Below are 21660 nucleotides of genomic sequence, written 5' to 3' on the forward strand. Positions count from 1 at the left end.
GAGTCCATGGTCCTCGATCGGAAAAGGGTGGAATGCCTTCTCCGGATCGGGGATGAGATCCTGCCCCAAGTGGAGGAGTTCAAGTATCTTGGAGTCTTGTTCACGAGTGAGGGGAGGATGGAGCGTGAGATCGACAGGCGGATCGGTGCAGCGTCGGCAGTAATGCGGACCCTGTACCGGTCCGTTGTGGTGAAGAGAGAGCTGAGCCAAAAGGCAAAGCTCTCAATTTACCGGTCGATTTACGCTCCTACCCTCACCTATGGTCACGAGCTATGGGTCGTGACCGAAAGAACGAGATCTCGGATACAAGCGGCCGAAATGAGTTTTCTCCGCAGGATGTCCGGGCTCTCCCTTAGAGATAGGGTGAGAAGCTCGGTCATCCGGGAGAGACTCGGAGTAGAGTCGCTACTCCTCCACGTTGAGAGGAGCCAGATGAGGTGGCTCGGGCATCTTATCAGGATGCCTCCTGGACGCCTCCCTGGGGAGGTGTTCCGGGCATGTCCCATCGGTAGGAGACCCCGGGGACGACCCAGGACGCGCTGGAGAGACTATGTCTCTCAGCTGGCCTGGGAACGCCTTGGGATCCCCCGGGATGAGCTGGATGAAGTGGCTGGGGAGAGGGAAGTCTGGGAGTCCCTCCTAAAGCTGCTGCCCCCGCGACCCGACCCCGGATAAGCGGAAGAAGATGGATGGATGGATGGATGGATGGATGATCTGATATGTATTTCTGTGCACTTTGAAATAACAAATGTTTGTTGATACTACGTATATTGCCTGAATACCATAACGACCCTTAAGGAACTGTTTAATGCATGCCTGATGTTATTCTAATTCACGGTGTCTAAGTGAGTCGTCACCTTATCGTGGTGGAGGGGTTTGCGTGCCCCTATGATCCTAGGAGCCATGTTGTCGGGGGCTTCATGCCCCTGGTAAGGTCACCCATGGCAAGCGGGTCCTAGGTGAAGGGTCAGACAAAGCACGGCTCACCCAAGCCCCTTATGATGAAAAACACAAATGGACTTTGTTTTCCCTCGCCCGGACGCGGGTCACCGGGGCCTCCCTCTGGAGCCAGGCCTGGAGGCGGGGCTCGAAGGCGAGCGTCTGGTGGCAGAAATGGAAACGTGGGTCCCCCTTCCCATGGGCTCACCACCTGTGGGAGGGGCCGAAGGGGTCGGGTGCAATGTGAGCTGGGTGGCAGCCAAAGGCAGGGACCTTGGCGGTCTGATCCCCGGCTGCAGAAGCTGGCTCTTGGGACATGGAATGTCACCTCTCTGGCTGGAAAGGAGCCCGAGCTGGTGTGCGAGGCAGAAAGATTCCGACTAGATGTAGTCGGACTAGCCTCCACACACATTTTGGGTTCCGGCACAAGCCCTCTCGAGAGGGGCTGGACTCTCTTCCGCCCTGGAGTTGCCCACGGTGAGAGGCGTCGAGCAGGTGTGGGTAAACTTATTGACCCCCGGCTGGGCGCCTGCACATTGAGGTTCACCCCGGTGAACGAGAGGGTAGCCTCCCTCCGCCTTCGGGTGGGGGGACGGGTCCTGACTGTTGTTTGTGTCTATGCACCAAACGGCAGCTCAGAGTACCCACCCTTCTTGGGGTCCCTGGAGGAAGTGCTGGAGAGCGCTCCTTCTGGGGACTCCATCGTTCTACTGGGTGACTTCAATGCTCACGTGGGCAATGACAGTGAGACCTGGAAGGGCGTGATTGGGAAGAACGGCCCCCCCGATCTGAACCCGAGCGGTGTTCTATTGTTGGACTTCTGTGCTCGACACGGATTTTCAATAATGGACACCATGTTCAAACATAAGGGTGTCCATGTGTGCACTTGGCACCAGGACACCCTAGGCCGCAGTTCGATGATCGACTTTGTAGTCGTGTCATCGGATTTGTGGCCGCATGTTTTGGACACTCGGGTGAAGAGAGGGGCGGAGCTGTCAACTGATCACCACCTGGTGGTGAGTTGGCTCTGATGGTGGGGGAAGATGCCGGTCCGACCTGGCAGACCCAAACGCTCTGTGAGGGTCTGCTGGGAACGTCTGGCAGAATCTCCTGTCAGGAAGAGCTTCAACTCCCACCTCCGGCAGAGCTTTTCCCACGTCCCGGGGGAGGCAGGGGACATTGAGTCTGAGTGGACCATGTTCCGCGCCTCCATTGTTGAGGCGGCCGACCAGAGCTGTGGCCGTAAGGTCGTTGGTGCCTGTCGTGGCAGCAATCCCCGAACCCGCTGGTGGACACCGGCGGTAAGGGATGCCGTCAAGCTGAAGAAGGAGTCCTATCGGGCCGTTTTGGCCTGCGGGACTCCGGAGGCAGCTGACAGGTACCGGATGGCCAAGCGGAACGCGGCTTCGGCGGTTGCTGAGGCAAAAACCCGGGCGTGGGAGGAGTTTGGTGAGGCCATGGAGAATGACTTTCGAACGGCTTCGAGGAAATTCTGGTCCACCATCCGGCGTCTCAGGAGGGGGACGCAGTGCAACGTCAACACTGTTTACAGTGGGGATGGCGTGCTGCTGACCTCGACTCGGGACGTCGTGAGTCGGTGGGGAGAATACTTCGAAGACCTCCTCAATTCCACCTACACGCCTTCCATTGAGGAAGCAGGGCCTGGAGACTCTGAGGCGGATTCTCCAATCTCTGGGGTCGAAGTCACTGAGGTAGTTAAAAAACCTCTCGGTGGCAAGGCCCCGGGGGTGGATGAGATCCGCCCGGAGTTCTTAAAGGCTCTGGATGTTGTGGGGCTGTCATGGCTGACACGCCTCTACAACGTTGCGTGGACATCGGGGACAGTGCCTCTGGATTGGCAGACTGGAGTGGTGGTTCCCCTCTTTAAGAAGGGGGACCGGAGGGTGTGTTCCAATTACAGGGGAATCACACTCCTCAGCCTCCCTGGTAAGGTCTATTCAGGGGTGCTGGAGAGGAGGGTCCGTCGGGAGGTCGAACCTCGGATTCAGGAGGAGCAGTGTGGCTTTCGTCCTGGCCGTGGAACAGTGGACCAGCTCTACACCCTCGGCAGGATCCTCGAGGGTGCATGGGAGTTCGCCCAACCAGTCCACATGTGTTTTGTGGACTTGGAGAAAGCGTTCGGCCATGTCCCTCGGGAGGTTCTGTGGAGGGTGCTTCGGGAGTACGGGGTGCCGAGCCAACTGATAAGGGCGGTTCGGTCCCTGTATCACCGATGCCAGAGTCTGGTCCGCATTTCCGGCAGTAAGTCGGATTCGTTTCCAGTGAGGGTTGGACTCCGCCAAGGCTGCCCTTTGTCACCGATTCTGTTCATAATTTTTATGGACAGAATTTCTAAGCGCAGCCGAGGCGTTGAGGGGGTCCGGTTTGGGGGCCTCAGCATCGCGTCTCTGCTTTTTGCAGATGACGTGGTGCTGTTGGCTTCTTCAGGCCGTGATCTCCAGCTCTCGCTGGAACGGTTTGCAGCCGAGTGTGAAGCGGTCGGGATGAGGGTCAGCACCTCCAAATCCGAGTCCATGGTCCTCAATCGGAAAAGGGTGGAATGCCCTCTCCGGATCGGGGATGAGATCCTGCCCCAAGTGGAGGAGTTCAAGTATCTTGGAGTCTTGTTCACGAGTGAGGGGAGGATGGAGCGCGAGATCGACAGGCGGATCGGTGCAGCGTCGGCAGTAATGCGGACCCTGTACCGGTCCGTTGTGGTGAAGAGAGAGCTGAGCCAAAAGGCAAAGCTCTCAATTTACCTGTCGATTTACGCTCCTACTCTCACCTATGGTCACGAGCTATGGGTCGTGACCGAAAGAACGAGATCTCGGATACAAGCGGCCGAAATGAGTTTTCTCCACAGGATGTCCGGGCTCTCCCTTAGAGATAGGGTGAGAAACTCGGTCATCCGGGAGAGACTCGGAGTAGAGTCGCTACTCCTCCACATTGAGAGGAGCCAGATGAGGTGGCTCGGGCATCTTATCAGGATGCCTCTGGGGAGGTGTTCCGGGCATGTCCCACTGGTAGGAGACCCCGGGGACGACCCAGGACGCGCTGGAGAGACTATGTCTCTCAGCTGGCCTGGGAACGCCTTGGGATGCCCCAGGATGAGCTGGATGAAGTGGCTGGGGAGAGGGAAGTCTGGGAGTCTCTAATAAAGCTGCTGCCCCCGCGACCCGACCCCGGATAAGCGGAAGAAGATGGATGGATGGATGGATGGATGGTGTCTAAGAATGTTTTGTACTTTAATAGATCCTATGTTTTGATTAATGCTTGATGTGACGTCGTATTTTGCCTAATGCTAGACGCCAGCCTTGGATTACTATTGAATGTTTTGGACCGAAAGAAAATGTTTTGACTAATAATGAACACTACGTTCGGAAGCATAATTAAACTAAGAATGTGACAAACGAACAAATGCATGGTAAGTGGTAAGAACTTTGCATAGTCAGGGAACATTAACGAATTGATGATGTCACACACAAAACTTCACATAAGTCCGTACAAAATGACAAAAGTGGAAGGATGATGAATGGATGAGGTGCGACAGTGTATGTGGAAGAATGGAGGAGAATGTTTACAGGAAGATCACTTGGAGATAAAACTAGCAGGTGCCAGAGGGAGACAACCCCGCCAAAGATGATCGTCAAGGCTGAAAGACGGAAAGGAAAACAACAGCCCCCACACACATCGAATCAACCATAATCAGCACCCAACCCCACGGAACCAGCTCTCACCGAACCAGCACCCACTCCCATGGAATCAAACTCTCCTGCGAACTTGCCCCACCCCAAAGACTCATCACCCATCAAACTCGCCCCACACTGGCATGTGCAACTGAATATAAGCTGACCAAAGAACCTTGAACATGGCCTTTTCTGAATGGAGACTCTCTGCTCTTGAGCATGGTCGCACGAAAGGCCCAGCGCTGTATTGTACTTTCCTGAAAACAGAGCTTTCTTAACAAGAATTGTGACTGAACTCAACCAACCTGTGTAAGTCTCAATTTTGTTTCGGTGTCTCAGTCTTTTCCTTACATTGCAAAAGAAAACGAACACGCAGGGAGTAAATTGAATAACAGGTGATTGGCTCTGGCTTTTGCTGTGTGGCACGGATTGTGCGCTTCCTAAATTGTGAACCAAATCCAACAATACCACGTATCTCCTTTGCCGGCCAGCCGGACAGCATGTGAGATGCGCGCCACCACTTTATACTTTACACTCTTACAGCCCCCGTTCCAATCTCACCAGGCCGACTCCGGCGCCAGTGCCACACCCGCACAAAGGCAACGAGAGGGAAATAAATATAAAAAAATAAACAACAAAAGCCAAGTCACTTATGTCTGCCGGGAGGTTCTCAACGGCTAAATGAGCACACATCCACATTCAAAAAATGCCGGGAGAAAACACAGCGGCTAAATCAGCACACATCCACATTCAAAAAATTCCGGGAGAAAACACAGCGGCTAAATTAGCACACATCCACATTCAAAAAATGCCGGGAGAAAACACAGCGGCTAAATCAGCATACATCCACATTCAAAAAATGCCGGGAGATACGCTACGGCCAAAATTTTACGAATGACAAACCACAAGACGCAGGTCTCGGCAACCACATCGAAGACCGCCAAACGCAAATGCCGGGTACAGTCGACAGCCAAAAATACAACAATGTCAAATCACAAGACGCAGGTCTCGGAACCACATCGACGACCGCCAAAATTTTATGTCAAAACAAGACGAAAAACGAGACACACAACATCAGCGCACATGTAACCCAACAAATGAACAACTCCCCTCCACACACGTCCGCCTTATTTTACCAGGAGAACAGGTTCATGTACACAAACCCGTTCAACTTACGGCAAAATACGCTAGGCGTCAGACAAGGCAATGCCACCACAGGCGGAGGTCCCAGTTTGTGAAGGAAAAAACTCCTCTTACCTTTTCAAGGCGGACCTCTGGCCCGAAGCGGCAAGCCTCACCTGAAAGCGGCTGAAACCTGCTCAACTGGACAAAACCCACGTCGGGGTCACCATCTGTTGCGTGTTTTGCGGGATGTCCGATGTTGAGGCAGGAAAAACAAAGTACAGAGTTGGTTCTTCTCAGTGGCCTAGTGGTAGAGGGTCCTGAGACTGGAAGGTTATGGGTTCAAACCCCAGCCGGGTCATACCAAAGACTATAAAAATGGGACCCATTGCCTCCCTACTTGGCACTCAGCATTAAGGGTTGGAATTGGGGGGTTAGATCACCAAATGATTCCCGACCGCTGCTGCTCACTGCTCCCCTCTCCCCCGGGGATGGATCAAAATCACACAGGGATGGGTTAAATGCAGAGGACAAATTTCACCACACCCATCCTTGAGAGGAAGAAGGGGTTTGTACCTTGGAAAAAAGATTTGCTGGAGTCAATAGTCAATACTGAATGTAACCCAGCTGTATTTTAATTGTTGGGTAATTGTAATTAAACAATTGATACTGATACATTTTTACTATTTTTTTTAATTTGCCCCTTTAATTTTTGCAACACTGTATTTAACAGGTTTACGTGCCATGATTTGTACATGATTTGAACACGTAAAGTAGGCAAAAACTTTCCTTGTCTGACTAAAAGAACAGTTCAAAATAGAAAATTGGATGATCGTAAAAAGCTATCAGGACCCTGTCTTTATCCTATTGGTTACATGAAAACAGTCAACAGATTGTGAAAATGAAGAATAATTTATTGAAACAGATACAAGAATTTCATCACAAATGTCTATTAAAAAGCATACAAGATATATAGATTTACTCTTTCAAAAAACAGAACAGACAAACCCCTAGTTTGGTCCCAGTATTAAGAATGAAAAGAATGGAGATAAAAGTGGTCACTTTGTATTTATAAAAAAGACATCATTTGTTCTGATGCATATTACATACATACATTAAAAAAAAAACAATCCAAGGTGCAGTACCAGAGAATTCTCTGATCCTTGGCTTCCTGTAATCATTGAGGTGGGGGTAGGGCTATGGAGGATAGCAAAAGTATGTGACTATGATCCATATTGATATTTGCTGCTATTATAGCGTGATGACGGTGCCATCCTCCTCCACCCCTCCCCTTGGCAGGGCCAGGCTGTGTCGTGGGTCCGTTTTCAGCGAGCTGAGAATTTTGTGCAGGCTCCCGTTGCTGTGACGGAGCGCCGGGTTGCTACTGTGATAGGGCGGCTGAGAGCTGGGCTGATTGTGCTGGAGGTCTCTGAGGAGCTGGTAGCTCAGGCTGCTTTGATGCTGCTGCGGCTGGTGCTGGTGGTACGACCCCCCGTTGAGGCTCGTCTGGGAGTGAAAGGAAGCGGTGGATACGACCGATAGGGGGCGTGACGGCGGCGTCACTGTGGGACCCGAGGCCACTGCAGTCGGTGTATGCCGGTGCTGCGAGCGATACGCGCCGGGCGTCGAAGAGGCGTTGGACCTCTGGGACGGCCGCTTTAGGTTGCTCTCAATGACAATGTCGGTCTCGTCGTCGCTTTCCAAGTCATCCTGGTAGCCCTGAGCGCCAGAGGGCGGGGGCGCGGACAGAGCAGGGTACCCGGTGGAACCGCTGCTGTCTGACGACTGGCCCGAGCTGCCGGAGATGCGGCTGCTCCGCACCACATTGTTGCGCTGGTTGACGGGCTTGACGGTGACGATCAGGTTGTGGCTGTTGGCAATCATCATATCCGTTACCTGGTCCAGCGACTTCCAGCTCACCTCGATCCCGTTCACCTCCAGGACTTCGTCGTTGACCGCTAACAGACCCGTGCTCTCGGCCAGCCCGCCGGGAACGAGTCGGGATATGAAGATCCCCGGCACCTTTTCCAAGCCGTGAGGCGTTACGCGCACGCTAGTGCCGTCTCGGATGTAGAATCCCAAGGGCTTCTCCGAGCCGTGGCGATAAAGTCGAACGCGGCGGTGCGATTCCGGCAGGATGTCCACGTCGATAATGGAAGAGACGGGCCGGAAGTCCTGTGGCATGCCGATGCGGATTTGTGCCCTCTTTCGGTTGATGTCGTTGTTGCGTAGAGCCACTACAGCCTTCTTCTTGCGAGTGATGGTGTTGTTGCTAAAGTTAGTGCAGTCCATCTCTTCTGCAATGACAAAAAAAACTTATGAGAAGGAACTCCACTTTTAAATGCAACCTCCTGTTCCAAATCGCACACAGATGTACTACCAAGGATCTTTCCTCGGAGAGTCCCGCTAATCATTTTCACATATTGCACCAGCTCTTATTACGGAGGCTCTAAAAAAAACTCAAGAGCTTCATTTTCAAGAGGGTTCTGAACTACAAGTTAAAAATGACATGGTGATTGTAGTCACGCCTGGTGACTAATGGGAGGCCGTTTGCAGAATAGCAGAGTGTGCAGTGTTCCAGGATATGCTGTGCATCAAGCGAGAGTCCTTTCAGGCAGTGCTGCAATGACTCAAGCCTTTTTCCACCAGCTTCTACCGTCGCTGCTTGTTAAGGAGGTGACCGAAATCGCAGATCACCCCCTTTGAGCTTGCTGTTGTTCACAATTTGGCATTTTGAACGATGCCAAAGTGAACAGGAAGATGGAAGCCTGTCAGACTGGACTGAAAAGACAGGGATTTGGCATTCCAAGCTATGCAGGACCCAAGCTGGTTGGAAACATAGACCGCCCTGCTCATGAAACATATCAGGGTGAACATTCCAAACTGTGCTGAACTGAAACGTACACAGTCCGAACACCCCACAAAGGAAGAGGGGCTCTCTAAACGATGAGTCAATATTTCACAGGAAGCTTGCTGGGAAGCGCTCCTTGGAGGCCGGAAAAGGTTTAGAAGCCAGTTGGCTCCACTCTTCCTTCCTTCTTTGCACTTTTTTGAAGACAGGGCTAAAAAAAAGATGAGTCATTCGACAAATAAAGCAGGTGTCGTCCCCCACGCAGCAAGTCATCATGTCTCAAATCGGAGATGTCCGCATTTCGTGTCTGTCTCAGGAGGTGAGATTAAATAGCACGGCTGAGCTTTTCTCAACAAGTCATGTGCTTTTCCACCTCAAGTGGCATCACTGAACCCGTTTTCCCCCTTGCAACGCGTTTCGACTCGTCGCGTTATCGCTCTCATTGCCATCTGCCCCACTGTGAAGATGTATATTGTCTGATGGGTGCCAAAGTTTCAGACGCTCCAACAACCCGAAAAACGTTTCTCACACATTTGAGTTGACCTGCCTGCAACACCACGCAAGGTCAAAGGTGCAAGGTTCATGTGAGCATGTGACCTCACCCCAAGAATGTTGTCGAAAATGTCATCTATCATTGGGTTGTAGAAGGCATCCATTTTAACATGGATTACTGCTACCTACTGGTATTGATGCAACAGCATCAACACTGATGTGCCTTTAAACAGAAAGTGACTTGCCCTGTCACTCATCGCCATCCAATCCCATCAATTCTATTAAATAATCATTATCAGCTTTTGAAAAACTCAGATACTCATGGCTACTTTTCCATGCACAACGATGTCATCCACGATCTCAAGCGCACATGCTGGCGTATGGCGTTGAGACGCCACATCGTAACGAGCAAGGACTAGCATACTGTCCAGACTATTCCGACCCACAGCCCATTCATTCACATTCCTGTGCCCCAACAACACCTCGGACACCCCGCCCCCTTCCCTCCCTCCAAGCCCTCCCTCCCTCATGATGGCGTGACAAACTACTTAGTGACAGAAGAGCCCATAATCGCTGGAAAAGGGGGGGAAGGGCTCCACATAGGGTAACGAGTGAATAGTGTGAGCATGAGGTCACTCAATTCTGTGGTGGTGGCCTTCATTCCTTGCCCCAAACTCCACACATGAATCCCAAACACACCTGGAAGAGGCTGCTTTTCAAGGCGCCAGATCCAAAGTGACACACAGAACAGTAGTGGTGGCGGCTAAATGGGCTTCTCTGCATCTGAGGCATGTATTTTAAAATGCAACTATGAGCACTGGGAACAAGCAGCCAAATAGACACATTCCTTTTCTTTTGCCCACGAAACATTCAAGCGCGCGCGCGCGCGCGCGCACGCGCACACGCGCGCACACACGCACACACGCACACACGCACACACGCACACACGCACACACGCACACACGCACACACGCACACACGCACACACGCACACACGCACACACGCACACACGCACACACGCACACACGCACACACGCACACACGCACACACGCACACACACACACACACACACACACACACACACACACACACACACACACACACACACACACACACACACACACACACACACACACACACACACACACCACCCGCCTAGCGGATGACTAAAAAAACAAACAAAAAACAGGCATGGAGTTCATGTCGGAGACATCCCGGGAAGACTCGAGCGAGTGTTTAGCGTTGAGATCGCTTCCAAGGCACACCGAGTGAAAAAAAAAAAAGCGGCTCAGCCAGAGCGAAAAGAACTTGAAACAGGCAAACATATTTGACATTCTTGCCTGGATGGAAAATATTGGAGGAGCTGGACAAAGCAACCCAAAAGCAACCCAAATGCGTCAGTGCCAAAGACAAGAAAGCTCGAGTGCGGTTGCGGCAAAAGTGTGTCTCTCGGAGAACACAAAAACACCAAAGGAATGTGAGGTTATTTGGAAATGCACACCTGAGTGCTCCCAACTGCGCAAGGCAAACAGGTCCCATTGAGGTCAGATTGCAGATGAAATTGGACACAGGAAGTGGCACACACGTTCCAGGAGCTAGCAAAGGTTGGACTCAAGCAGAGTCCCAACTGTGTTGCTGCTGCTGTCTTGACATTTTAAGTCTAGCCATCAAGGGAATTTGTGCGCTTGTTTCGTGGCAGAGTGGATTTGTCAGTGAATCAGGTCGGTCGAGGGCAAAGAATCCGTGCAGGAGAATGAGGCCAAACAGGTTTTCTCTCTCGATCATCTTTGCACGTACGGAGGCCAAGCGGCCGAGCTGCTTCCCTCCCCCTTCGCAGGCACCCCAGCATTGGCACATCTGGGATGACTTAAAACGAGGATACCTCAGAAAGGCGTTTCACGTTTAGCCTTCTCTGTAGGGCTCGTAACCCCTTCAACGGCAGCGACGAGTAGTTAATACGCGGCGACATCACGTGGGCCAACAGAGATTAAGATCAAGGCTGGGGCACTTTTCAAGGGAAATTGAGTAGCAGCCACGATGGACATCAACGCAGGAGCATTCCTTCCACCTTTCAACGGGAACAACCGCCATGACATGATCAAATATCCCTCACTGGGGAGAAAGGGCTGTTTTATGTTCAACTACAGCCAGCGCGAAACATGCCGCAGCGTCTGATTAGTTCATGAACGATAATGTAACCGTGGTTGACCCAGTTGCCATGACGAGAGATAGCAGGAATAAAACACACGATGCGGCGGTGTTGTTGGCGGGAGAGGCTGAACGGGAAAAAAAACGCACGACTGAACCACTCCCCTTCTTGAGCGCTACATCTCGATATCTTCTAACTATGCCAGGGATGCGCAGAGTTGGGAACCCGCGTGGCTCATCCTCCCAGAGTCACTTTCTAATCTTTCTTACGGGCCGGCTGACGGACGACAGACAACGAGCAGACAAACGGGATTTGTCAGCGCCCGTGCTAGCAGGAATGTAAAAGGTTGCGAGGTCCGTCTGGCCAAAGAGATAAGCTCGGCAGGGACAAATCGACAAACGACTAATTTCCTTGGGCAAATAGTGTGAGTGAGGGACCATTTCAAGGCTGATGCGGGATCAATACGATGGTATCTTTCTTTTCTTGCGATGAAACAAAACCTATGGCGCGGCTTTCTCAATTGTCAAATGTCACGCGGCCACATCTGGAGATGTTTAGCGCATTCACTACTGAAAAAAGGAATTAAACAAGTATGTACACATTGCAATTTGATTTGTGTACCACCAGGGAAAATATTGTTATTGAAAGGTCAAAGAGGGTTGTCATGTTCTTATTGATCCAAAAAAAGCTTTTCATTGTTGCCACGCCATTCCTTCCTTCATGTTTGTAGTTGACTCAGTGTGAGCTGTGTGAACGAGTCAAACTACCGCCTGAGATAGGGAAGATGCGTTTTTTTTGGGCTCGGAGGCATAGGGACAACCTATACTGGACTCAGCGGTGCCTCTGAGGTCCCCTTTCTAGCTCCAATTGAGTACTACACTCAGCGATTCCCCAAATTGGCCGTTCTCAATCCTCCTCCCACACCTGAGCCCAATGATTACAGCAAAGAAAACTTCCTGCGCATGGTGACACATATCCTCGGCTTCTTCCTGCTTCCCCCCTCACCGACTGCGTTGGCTTACCTCATTCACTCGGCCTGCCTACAAACATGTCAGCCAGAGGACTTCCACACCGGTTGTCATGTGTCTATTGTTTTTCTCCCCACGCTACGCTCGTTTTCCTTCCTTTCCACCCTGAAGTACTGAGGCGGCCTAAGTGAGCTCACGTGCTTGAAAGGAGCGTGCGGGATAGAATGTACAGGAAGCAGACTTCGCAAGAACCCCCTTTTATTTAACCAGCAAAGCCACTTTGTAATTATGATGTCCCAAAATATCAGTGAGCGAGTTCACGTTTTTGGGATGCGGGCTGACACAGCGCTGAGACGATTGTCAAGACTTTAAATGCTTTTTCACAAGACACAAGATTTGAATGCCTATTCTTCTGAGACACAACCAAATCTGGAAGTTCTGCTTCTGTGGTTGAGCGGGATTTCAGCTGCACGGTCACAGCGTGCCAGGCCTAGCCTGCTTGCAGCTGAGCTGTAATTAAGCAGGAGCCACAGTGAGCGCAAACCGGCAACTCGCAGACGCCACTCGTAGCTCAGCAGTCTTCCTTCCCGCCCTCACTTGTGCTCGATTCAACCATGATCCTGGTCTAAAGTCGATCTCGGGACGACTCCTGGAATCAGTACCTCAAATTTCACTCTGGAGAAATAGGATCCCTTTTTTTTTCCTAAATCTAGACAACAGTTCCGTGAAAGTAGCCCCGTCCCCGATAGCAGGATATTGCATGCAGTAACCAAGCCATGAGGACATAGAAGAAACTCAATGGACACCAACATCAGGGCAGGCTACATCTCCAATCCGTAATAGCCTTAACGGATGCCACACAGGCATTGTGGCGTCTCCGTTATGAGTTTGGCCCTAACCCCAAAAGGCAGCAAAAGAATCAGGTCCACCATTCAGTCTCTGTGCCACTCATCCAGAATGAGGGGAAACAGACTGGTGCGTTTTTCCAAATTAAAACATGTCACTACACACGCATGTCAGAAATCTATCGCACATCACATGCTTTGCTATTCCAAGAATAGCAAGAGGTCACAGCTTTTTGTCCTTGTACCTTTTCAAGACCCACACTAACTCAGGAAGTTGTTTGTTTGTCCCTTAAGGGACAACAACTAATTGAAGCAACCCCAAAACAAAAACCTTCACCCCGCCCAACAATGTCTGAAAATTTCCCAGCGGGGGAGGAGGCAGAATCAAATGGTGGATGGGGTCATGGTTCAAAGCCTGGTCATAAAGTAAAATGAAAAGCCCGGAGGATACACAAACACCAAGGCGGGTTTGCCAAACACCACAAACCTTGTGAGTTTCATTAAAAAGTGCCAGCGGGGGCCATGACGGGCTGCAGCTCACCAATTATCAAAAACCTTTAACGTTGGCTTGTTGATTTGCAAGACGGGTCACGGTGGAATTTCAACCCTAAGAGCGAGGCAGCGCCCCACCGTAGTGTACTTGGGAGAGGCATCGTGCGAAGACACCACACTACTTTTTTACTTCTTGGCGAAGAGAGGTTTCCCTCTTAGCGGGGACCTGGACTGATTCGCCAGCCACGTGCGCACCCAGTTGCGGTCCTGACAGACGTTGAAGCCTTCCTAGAGGTGGCCGTGGTTCCTGTGCCGCCGGCTTGCGCTTCAAAGTCCCCGGGATACCAACCCGATGAGCGCTAAGAGCCAGAAATAACATGCTTTATGCTTCCACTGCAGACTGTCTGCAGATGTGGGCTTGGGCAATGGGCTAGTGCTTAAGCTCTGGTGTCTGTCTCTTAAGGCAGACAACCCGTTGAGGGAGGGGGCCCTCGACTTGACCTGTCCAAATCTACGTAGTATATGTTCGGCTTTGAATACAGTGTGATCGTTCAGTACCTGGACTACCTTGAACTGGATTATAAATAGAAAAAGAAGCAATGTCAAACAAATGGGACTGCCACAAACTCATCAGGATCAAGAGTCAACGGGTGCCTTCTCACGGCTGTTATGAGGAAGGACGGCCATCGCTCTCTTGTCGGTATGGCAGGCATGCCAGTTAATCAACTACTGGAAGCCTTCTAATATTCAAAAGAGCAATAGAAACAAGAGTTTGACAGATTCATTTTGAACTTCACCGAAGCAGAATGTGCGGCGGTGGCGGCTGGTATCTATGGAGGCTTTTCAAACCTGGGCCGGCGTGATCTCGCACTTGCGTGTTGACATCCAGCGTGTGCGAGCCCTTTGGCAGAAAGCAGAGGCCAGCCAGATGTACGCCAGTTGGCCGCGTCCGCCCCACACCAAAGAACAAGCTAACATTTGCGGCCAGCGCCTCCAGCAAGATAATACAATGAGAATGGATTGAACAAAAACAAGCTGCTTCCAAGACAAGATAGCTTACAATCCTGCCCAGAGGAAATTGGATATCTACCTGCGCTTTTTTATTTCTTCAGAAAGGAAACGATCAAAAACAAAACAAAAAACATTTGTACTCTGTCATGAAAGCAAAGATGGAGGGAGGCTGCAAAAACATTTCGCGCTTCCTCTCGGCCCGCGTGTCGCTCTTATTTTTTTTAATCTGTTTTAGTGATTGTCCTTGGCCTTGCCGCTCCGTTGGCGTCAACATTCAGCCTTCCCGTCTCTTCCCTTTTGTTGAAAGTTTAGTCTGAGCTCAAGCGTGCACTTCCCCGACACTCAGCAAAGCTTGCAAAACAAGCGGGGCTGTTTTGATTGGACAAAAGCATGGGTGTGCCGCCAAGCTAATGCTCTTAAGGTATTCTGAGCCAATGACTTTTTTTCCTCGCTATTGAAATTAGCAGATGTCATCACAGATCATCAGAATATATACGTGATCGGGATTCGTGGGCAAAACAAGGAAGCATATGAAAGAAACCAGAGAGATTTTTGTCATCATCATGCAGATCTTGCTACCTGATTGCTATCCCAAGAACTTTGACGAATAAGAACTGGAAGCATAGAATTGTCCAATTGATCTTAAGATGAAGGCTGACCCGAATGTGTCTGGACCACGTATGAGGTATTTAATTTCTTCTTTCTGATTCCAATGAGGTCAGGTGTGTGAGCCTCAGAAAGACAAGACTGTTGGCTGCAATGCAGAAGCACTTCTAGTGGGAAAACTGGAGTGGCATTTTTTTTTTTTTTTTTTTGGTCTTTCCTGTACTGCAACGGGCAAGAGTGACTGGTGACGAGCGGATCTGGGTTAGATTGGTTTCCTGTCTGTGTTGGCTCAAAATAAACAAACGTAGGCAGACAGGTAGGCAGCCTTCTCGCATGCCGCTGTGTCCCAGTTGGCACCGTTTGTCATGCAGACCAACAACAAAGTTGGCAACTCTTAAGTTACTTACACTCAAAGCTTTGGACAATTTCTCATTCAATAGCGTGAGAACATGTGTATGTCCAAACCTCTGACTAATAGTGCACATGAATATTAATGAGGCACAATTGCATATCAGACCTCATTTGCATACTCATTGGCAGGCGAGGTCGCGGGCCGCTACTCCAAAGTTTTTTTTAAGTGGGAAGCAACGGGCGGCAATAAGACGACGAGTAGCTCCCACTCGGGCTGACGGGGTGTCGTCTTGCTACAGGCACACACAAATGGAGGGAGTCGCTCTTTTCACTCCCATCTTTTGTCTCCCAGAAATGTCTGGTATGCCAGGATACGAGCTTTGCTCAATGACATGATTTCTATGGCCTGTGTGTGTGTGTGTATACATATGCATGTGCATGTGCGTGTGAGAGCATGCATGCATGCGTGTCCTTCCTTTGGATAAGACCGAGAGGGCTTAAGCGGGCAGACAGAAACATCCAGCCAATCAGAGGGCATTAAAGACAGCGGCACACACAAAGCCTGACAGGAGGTAAACAAAAAGGCCCGATGTAATTGGATTAGGAAATGTTGCAAAGGGAAACTCAACCGCTCCATTGCTGCTGTTTCCAGCCAAGATGCATTTCACACACGCACACGCACACGCACACGCACACACACACACACACACGCGCACACACACACACACACACACACACACACACACACACACACACACACACACACACACACGCACACACACACACACACACACACACACATATAGGCCATGCTAGAGCTAGGACTTAAGATGGCACTGTATGCTCTTTGACATATTATTATCCCACCATGGCAAAACATCTTATGAAAATTTTCTTGACGCACAGTTGACGGTTTCCCCAAGCACTCTTTCTGTTGTTGCCTTACCTTGTCTCTGTATGAAAATCCTGAGCAGGGGGTGCGCGGTGGACACGGCTTTGCAGAAGTTGTCATCGTTGTTGATAGGCAGCAGGTCTCCGTGCACGTCGGCGTAGCCAATCATCACCTCCGTGTTGGCGATGCGGTGGATGTGCAGAATGAGCTTGTAGAACTCTTCAAACTTGCCCGGTTTGAGACGGTCCACCGAGAAGCGGCGGAATTCGGCGCCGTACTGGAAAGTTGGAAAGACAATGTTTTCAAAAACTTGGCGCTAACGTGATTCTGCAGTGGATCTGTACTTTGATGTGAACATGCCATTTCTTAAAGTTTTAATTTTGAAGTTATTTTATACTAAGCTAGCCAAATGCAAATCTACCATTTTACTTAGCTAACTTGCTGCTTAAGTGGATTTGTGAAGAGTATTTTTTTTGAGTTGCTTCCTTTTGACCTATGGCTCACACGGAAGCCACAATTGAAGGTTTCGGCCGGGTGACGCATTGGCCTCAGAGCCTAGACGAGAGATGCCACGTTGAGGCACAAAGGCACGCCTCGAGAAATCAAAAGTACCCACAGGAGCAAGCTAACATTAAAAGAACTAAAGAGGAGTGCTTTGATATGTCAATTCCACAATCATTGATTAATTCAAAAACCCATCCCTGGTATCCATGCAACTAATCATCACCATTATTGTCATTGTCGTATGTGTGATATGCTCGTGTATATAACTGATGAACACTCACAATATGACAAACCGTTTTGTTTTGTTTTTAACAAACAATTTCAGTCTATCACATTTTAGCCTTGGTAGCCTTAAACAAGTGCGAATGTAGGACGGCGAGTGATGTAACACCTTCGAGTGACGGATCCTTCACTTTAGCATTTATCACGTCATGTTCGGGCACGTTAATCCCCAGCAGGCTTCAGAGATTGCCTTTTTCCCCCTTCAACAAACCAGTTTGTCAAGCGGCTTCCTCGTTACCTTACAGTTTGCACGGAGGAATCCACACTGGGTGGAAGGAAGTCAAGTCAAACGCGCGCAAAAAAAAATATCTCGGATGAGTTTGCACAATTATTGTGTCCCGATTCTATTTTGTATTGTCTGAATAGTTTTGCAATTATATTGTTTCAGTTATGTAGCTCTCGAGATGGTCCGCCAATGTGTTCTTGCCAATATAGCTTTAAAAAAAGACAGTCGGACGTGTCACTATCATTTATCTATGTTAGAAATACTGTTTAAAGCAGGGTTGGGCAATCTTGGTCCTGGAGGGCCAGTGTCCTGCATGTTTTCCAGGTCTCCCTGCTGCAACACATCTGATTCAAATGATCAGAGTTGTTCACCAGCTTCTGCGGACCTTGCTAATTATCTGACCATTTGATTCAGGCCCTGCAGGACTGGGATTTCCCACCCCTGGTTTAAAGAAACGTCACACTTGTTTGAGCTAAGGGCCAGCAACACCTCCAGAAAATGGGATTGTGAATTTTCTTCAGTGATGTAAACGTCATGCTGTATTGTAGATTGCTTCCTTACCAATATATTGATTGTCCCTGTATCAGTTACTGGGGAAAAAAAAAAAACACACAGCCACTCATAATATGGCGAGTTACTTTGGGGATAGCCACCTCTCCACTGGAAAAAAAATAATGCGCATGGTTCCACTGGTAACAAAGAACCGTGTTTGGAAATGTGCTTAAATCAAAGTTGTTGCCTCAACACCCCACCAACACACCACCCCCGACCAAAACCCATCCCACCTGAAACCAGCTCCTGCCCCATAGGCTGGCTTATCAAAGAAAGAGCAAGAATGCTAAGACATGATCGTGGGTGGTGCGTCAGCTCCAGGTGACAAGACGTCAAACCTGCTGTCCAAACGGAAAGGTGATGCATTCAAATATCCACAGAACTGACTTGCAATACTATAATATCGCAATAACTGGCCAACGATAGCAGTGGTATCACAATACCAGTGGTATTGATTGTGCTCTCATCAAAAATTACACCTAATGCTATCTGTGAATTGAAGGAAACTGGCCCCAAGCTTATCTTAAAATAGTTTTAATTGAAGAAAACTCAATACTTGGATATTTTGCTATCGTTAACTGTGATATCACGATACATGACAGTGTCAATGGAAAGTGGTAGCACAATACGGTCGTTGTGTGATGGTCGTTATATTGGAAAAGAAATACATCTATGATACATCTATGATATCAATTTACTGAAGAAAACTCACAATGCTTTTTGCCAGCTATATCGGCAGTATTGTGAAACAGCCGTTGTGCTACAGCCGCCCTCTAATGACAAACTGTCAAAGTTGGATTTAGCTGGCATAAATCGATGATCCCACCAAACTCTACCCATTTGCTTACTTTGCACGATTGATCTGTTCGATCAATCTTTCGGCCAGCGTGCAAACCAACAAAGATACTTGAACTCAGCAATGTGCAGCAAATTAGACATATTACGTTCAAGCAGAAATACTTTAACGTTGTTTGGAATCATATCTTCACATTGCTCTGCAGATTAATCACTTCAAAACCACAAAAACTGAGCACCATTGTTTAAAAAGAGTACAATCTAGCAAGCGACGAATAAAAATCCCAAAGAGAGGCGTTCAAAAACACATACGTGTGCATGTTATTTTTTCGCGTCCCCGTGCCATGTTTCGGCTCTAGAAAACATTTAAACGCACCATCTGACTCACCTTGCTTTTCACCTCCACGGCGTTAAGATCCGCGTTCCGCAGGGGTTGAGACCGATTAAAACTTCGGTTCATTTTGGTAGTTTTAAAGACACAAACGCAGGCGGCGGAGAAAAAGACTGTGCCCGCTGAGAAGGGGGCGCACAATTGCAACAAAGTCCTTCGGGTAATTTTCTTTATATTATTCCCTCTTTTGTAAGGCTTCTTTCAAAATCTGAGTAAAACTGGGCTCCGCCTTTGAAAAGAAGACTTTCCTGCCGAAAAACCAGAAAGCAACTCGCCGTGTGGACTTTTGGAGGCTTGGTTTAAGTTCTGAAATGACATCAGCGCTTTAAAAAAAAAAAAAAAAAAAAAGGACGGTGGTTCTTAGCAGCTCGTTTACCACGCTGTCTCATAGATAACCCAAGTGCCGTGCCCACAATGGCACCTGAACAAAATAAACATTCGTGACTGACTAAATCGTGTATGCTTCAAAACATAACGACCGATAATCAAACGAACAATCAAACGTTCAGCGATAATGAAAATGCTGAAGTATCTGAATTCCATTTGTTAACGAATGCAGCATTTCCTCATTGGTTTACGTATTAGGTACGTCTCTGTGGATTAAAATTATGATTTGGCGCTACCGCGTGGTTAATTGAAGAGGTACAGATAAGATTTTGTTCTCGAGCTCAAGTGGAGGCAGTTCACAAGACTACCAGCAGATGTCAATACGCGATGAAACAAAGCAATGACAATTTGGTTGAGAACCCCCGACAGGGAGACGAAATCGGTAAAAGTACAGGGAAATGTGATTTAATCCGAATTAAGGTTAAGATTACATGACAGATATCACACAAAGAACTTTCTCAAGTGTTGATGCAAGTGCTTAAGAAATGTTCCTTTCTCGCAGCTTCGTGTGCACGGTTGCACGTTTGCACGATGTTCGTCACTTTTTTTTTATTTTTTTTTTATCACTTGCAAATGGTAAGCGTTTGGATACTTCTGTCTTTCAACAGACTAAATGACTGAATTGTTTCTCTCTTACTTGAGCTCAAAACTATGACAATACAGTGAAGCCTCGGTTTTCGAACGTCCCGGTTCTCGAACAAATCGGTATTCGAACAAAAAATTCGAGATTTTTATGCTTCGGATGTCGGACGAAATTTCGGTTGTTGAACCTCGCGAGATGAGCCGAGAGGACCCGCATGCCAACTGACTTCGTTCGTTATTACATTCTCGTTACTCCGAGGATTGCATCAACTCTAATCATGCCTCCAAAGGAAGCAAGTGGGAGCAGTAAAGCCATCCTAAAACACAAAGTCGCTCCTAAAGCAATGGGACAGTGAGCGCCCGGCGCGCTGCGGTTGCGCGATCCGACCAAATTAAGCTTCCTGCGCACTTAAATTTTGGAAAGTACATCAGGACTTTAAAAATATTTTCTAAATTTTAGCGACCGCTCTGTCACAATAATGCGACCAGCGCGTTGCAGTTGCGCGGTCGGCGGCGCGCTGCAGTTGCGCGATCGAACAAAATTAAGCTCCCTGCGCACTGAGGTCCACTTAAATTGTGGAAAGTACATTAGGACTTTAAAAATATTTTCAAAATTTCAGCGACGGCTCTGTCACAATAATGTGACCAGCGCGGTGCAGTTGCGTGGTCGGCGACGCGCTGCGGTTGCGCGTTCGGCGGTGCGCTGCAGTTGCACGATCGGACAAAATGCGCAAATGAAAAAATGCTTTAAAAAGGCGTTTTTTTCGCTTGGAACGGATTAATTTTCCATTATTTTTATTGAGAAAGCATGATTCGAACGATTCACTTCTCGAACAGCCTTCTGGAACGTATTGTGGTCAAAAACCGAGGCTTCACTGTAATTTGTTGCGTTTTAGTGTTCCCAAAAGAGTCCACCTTGATTTGCAATTTCTTTTCAACAGAACCAAACCGCGATTAGTAAGCTTGCTGAAGACAACTTATCCCGATTATGAGTAAAATGTTTAATTGATCCCTGCTACAAGACCCCCCCCCCCCCCCCCCCCCCCCATGCTGTTTCCCAAAATTGAGCAAATCAAATCAACAAAATGTGTTTCCTGTACATTTCGCTTTGCAGTTGGTGACAGTTTGATAGCTGGCCACATAAAAAGTCAGCCTGCGATATCTCTTTCCTTCACACTGTAATGCATCCCACGGCCGCACATTGACGACATCTTCTCTGCCTTGCTTGAAGTGTGCACGTCCCAGCCGGACCGCTTTTGATGCACGAAGCCCTCCAGGTTGGTCATGATTCAGCAGTACTCGAGGTCTTGCTTGTCTCTCTCAAGGAAAACACCGGCCATCTGGTCTCACGAGGGGTCAGAGGTTAACTCTCAGCTTGGAAATGAGGCTGGCGTTGCCAGGGGGATGGAGGCGGGGTGATGCGCGTGCGTGTGCGTGTTTGAGGCAAATGGCGGCAGGATCCGTCCGCTTCCAGAGTGAACATTAAACATTAACGAGTCTGGCGGATGGCGGGAGTAGGACACGTTAGATGAACG

At 49.1% G+C, this 21660-nt stretch overlaps 1 protein-coding gene across 1 annotated transcript; it reads right to left on the minus strand.

Moving 5' to 3' along the window:
• Window positions 1-6640: 6640 nt before the first annotated feature.
• Window positions 6641-19673, minus strand: pard6gb (par-6 family cell polarity regulator gamma b). The gene is made up of 3 exons (XM_049751087.2): window positions 19154-19673; window positions 16461-16683; window positions 6641-8044 (listed from the first exon to the last, which is right to left on the minus strand). The coding sequence occupies exons 1-3, from the start codon at window positions 19223-19225 to the stop codon at window positions 6999-7001; spliced, it is 1341 nt and encodes a 446-aa protein (XP_049607044.1). The 5' UTR covers window positions 19226-19673; the 3' UTR covers window positions 6641-6998.
• Between the last annotated feature and the right edge of the window lie 1987 nt (window positions 19674-21660).

Source organism: Syngnathus scovelli, chromosome 19 (assembly GCF_024217435.2).
Source record: "Syngnathus scovelli strain Florida chromosome 19, RoL_Ssco_1.2, whole genome shotgun sequence".
NCBI classification, from domain to species: domain Eukaryota; kingdom Metazoa; phylum Chordata; class Actinopteri; order Syngnathiformes; family Syngnathidae; genus Syngnathus; species Syngnathus scovelli.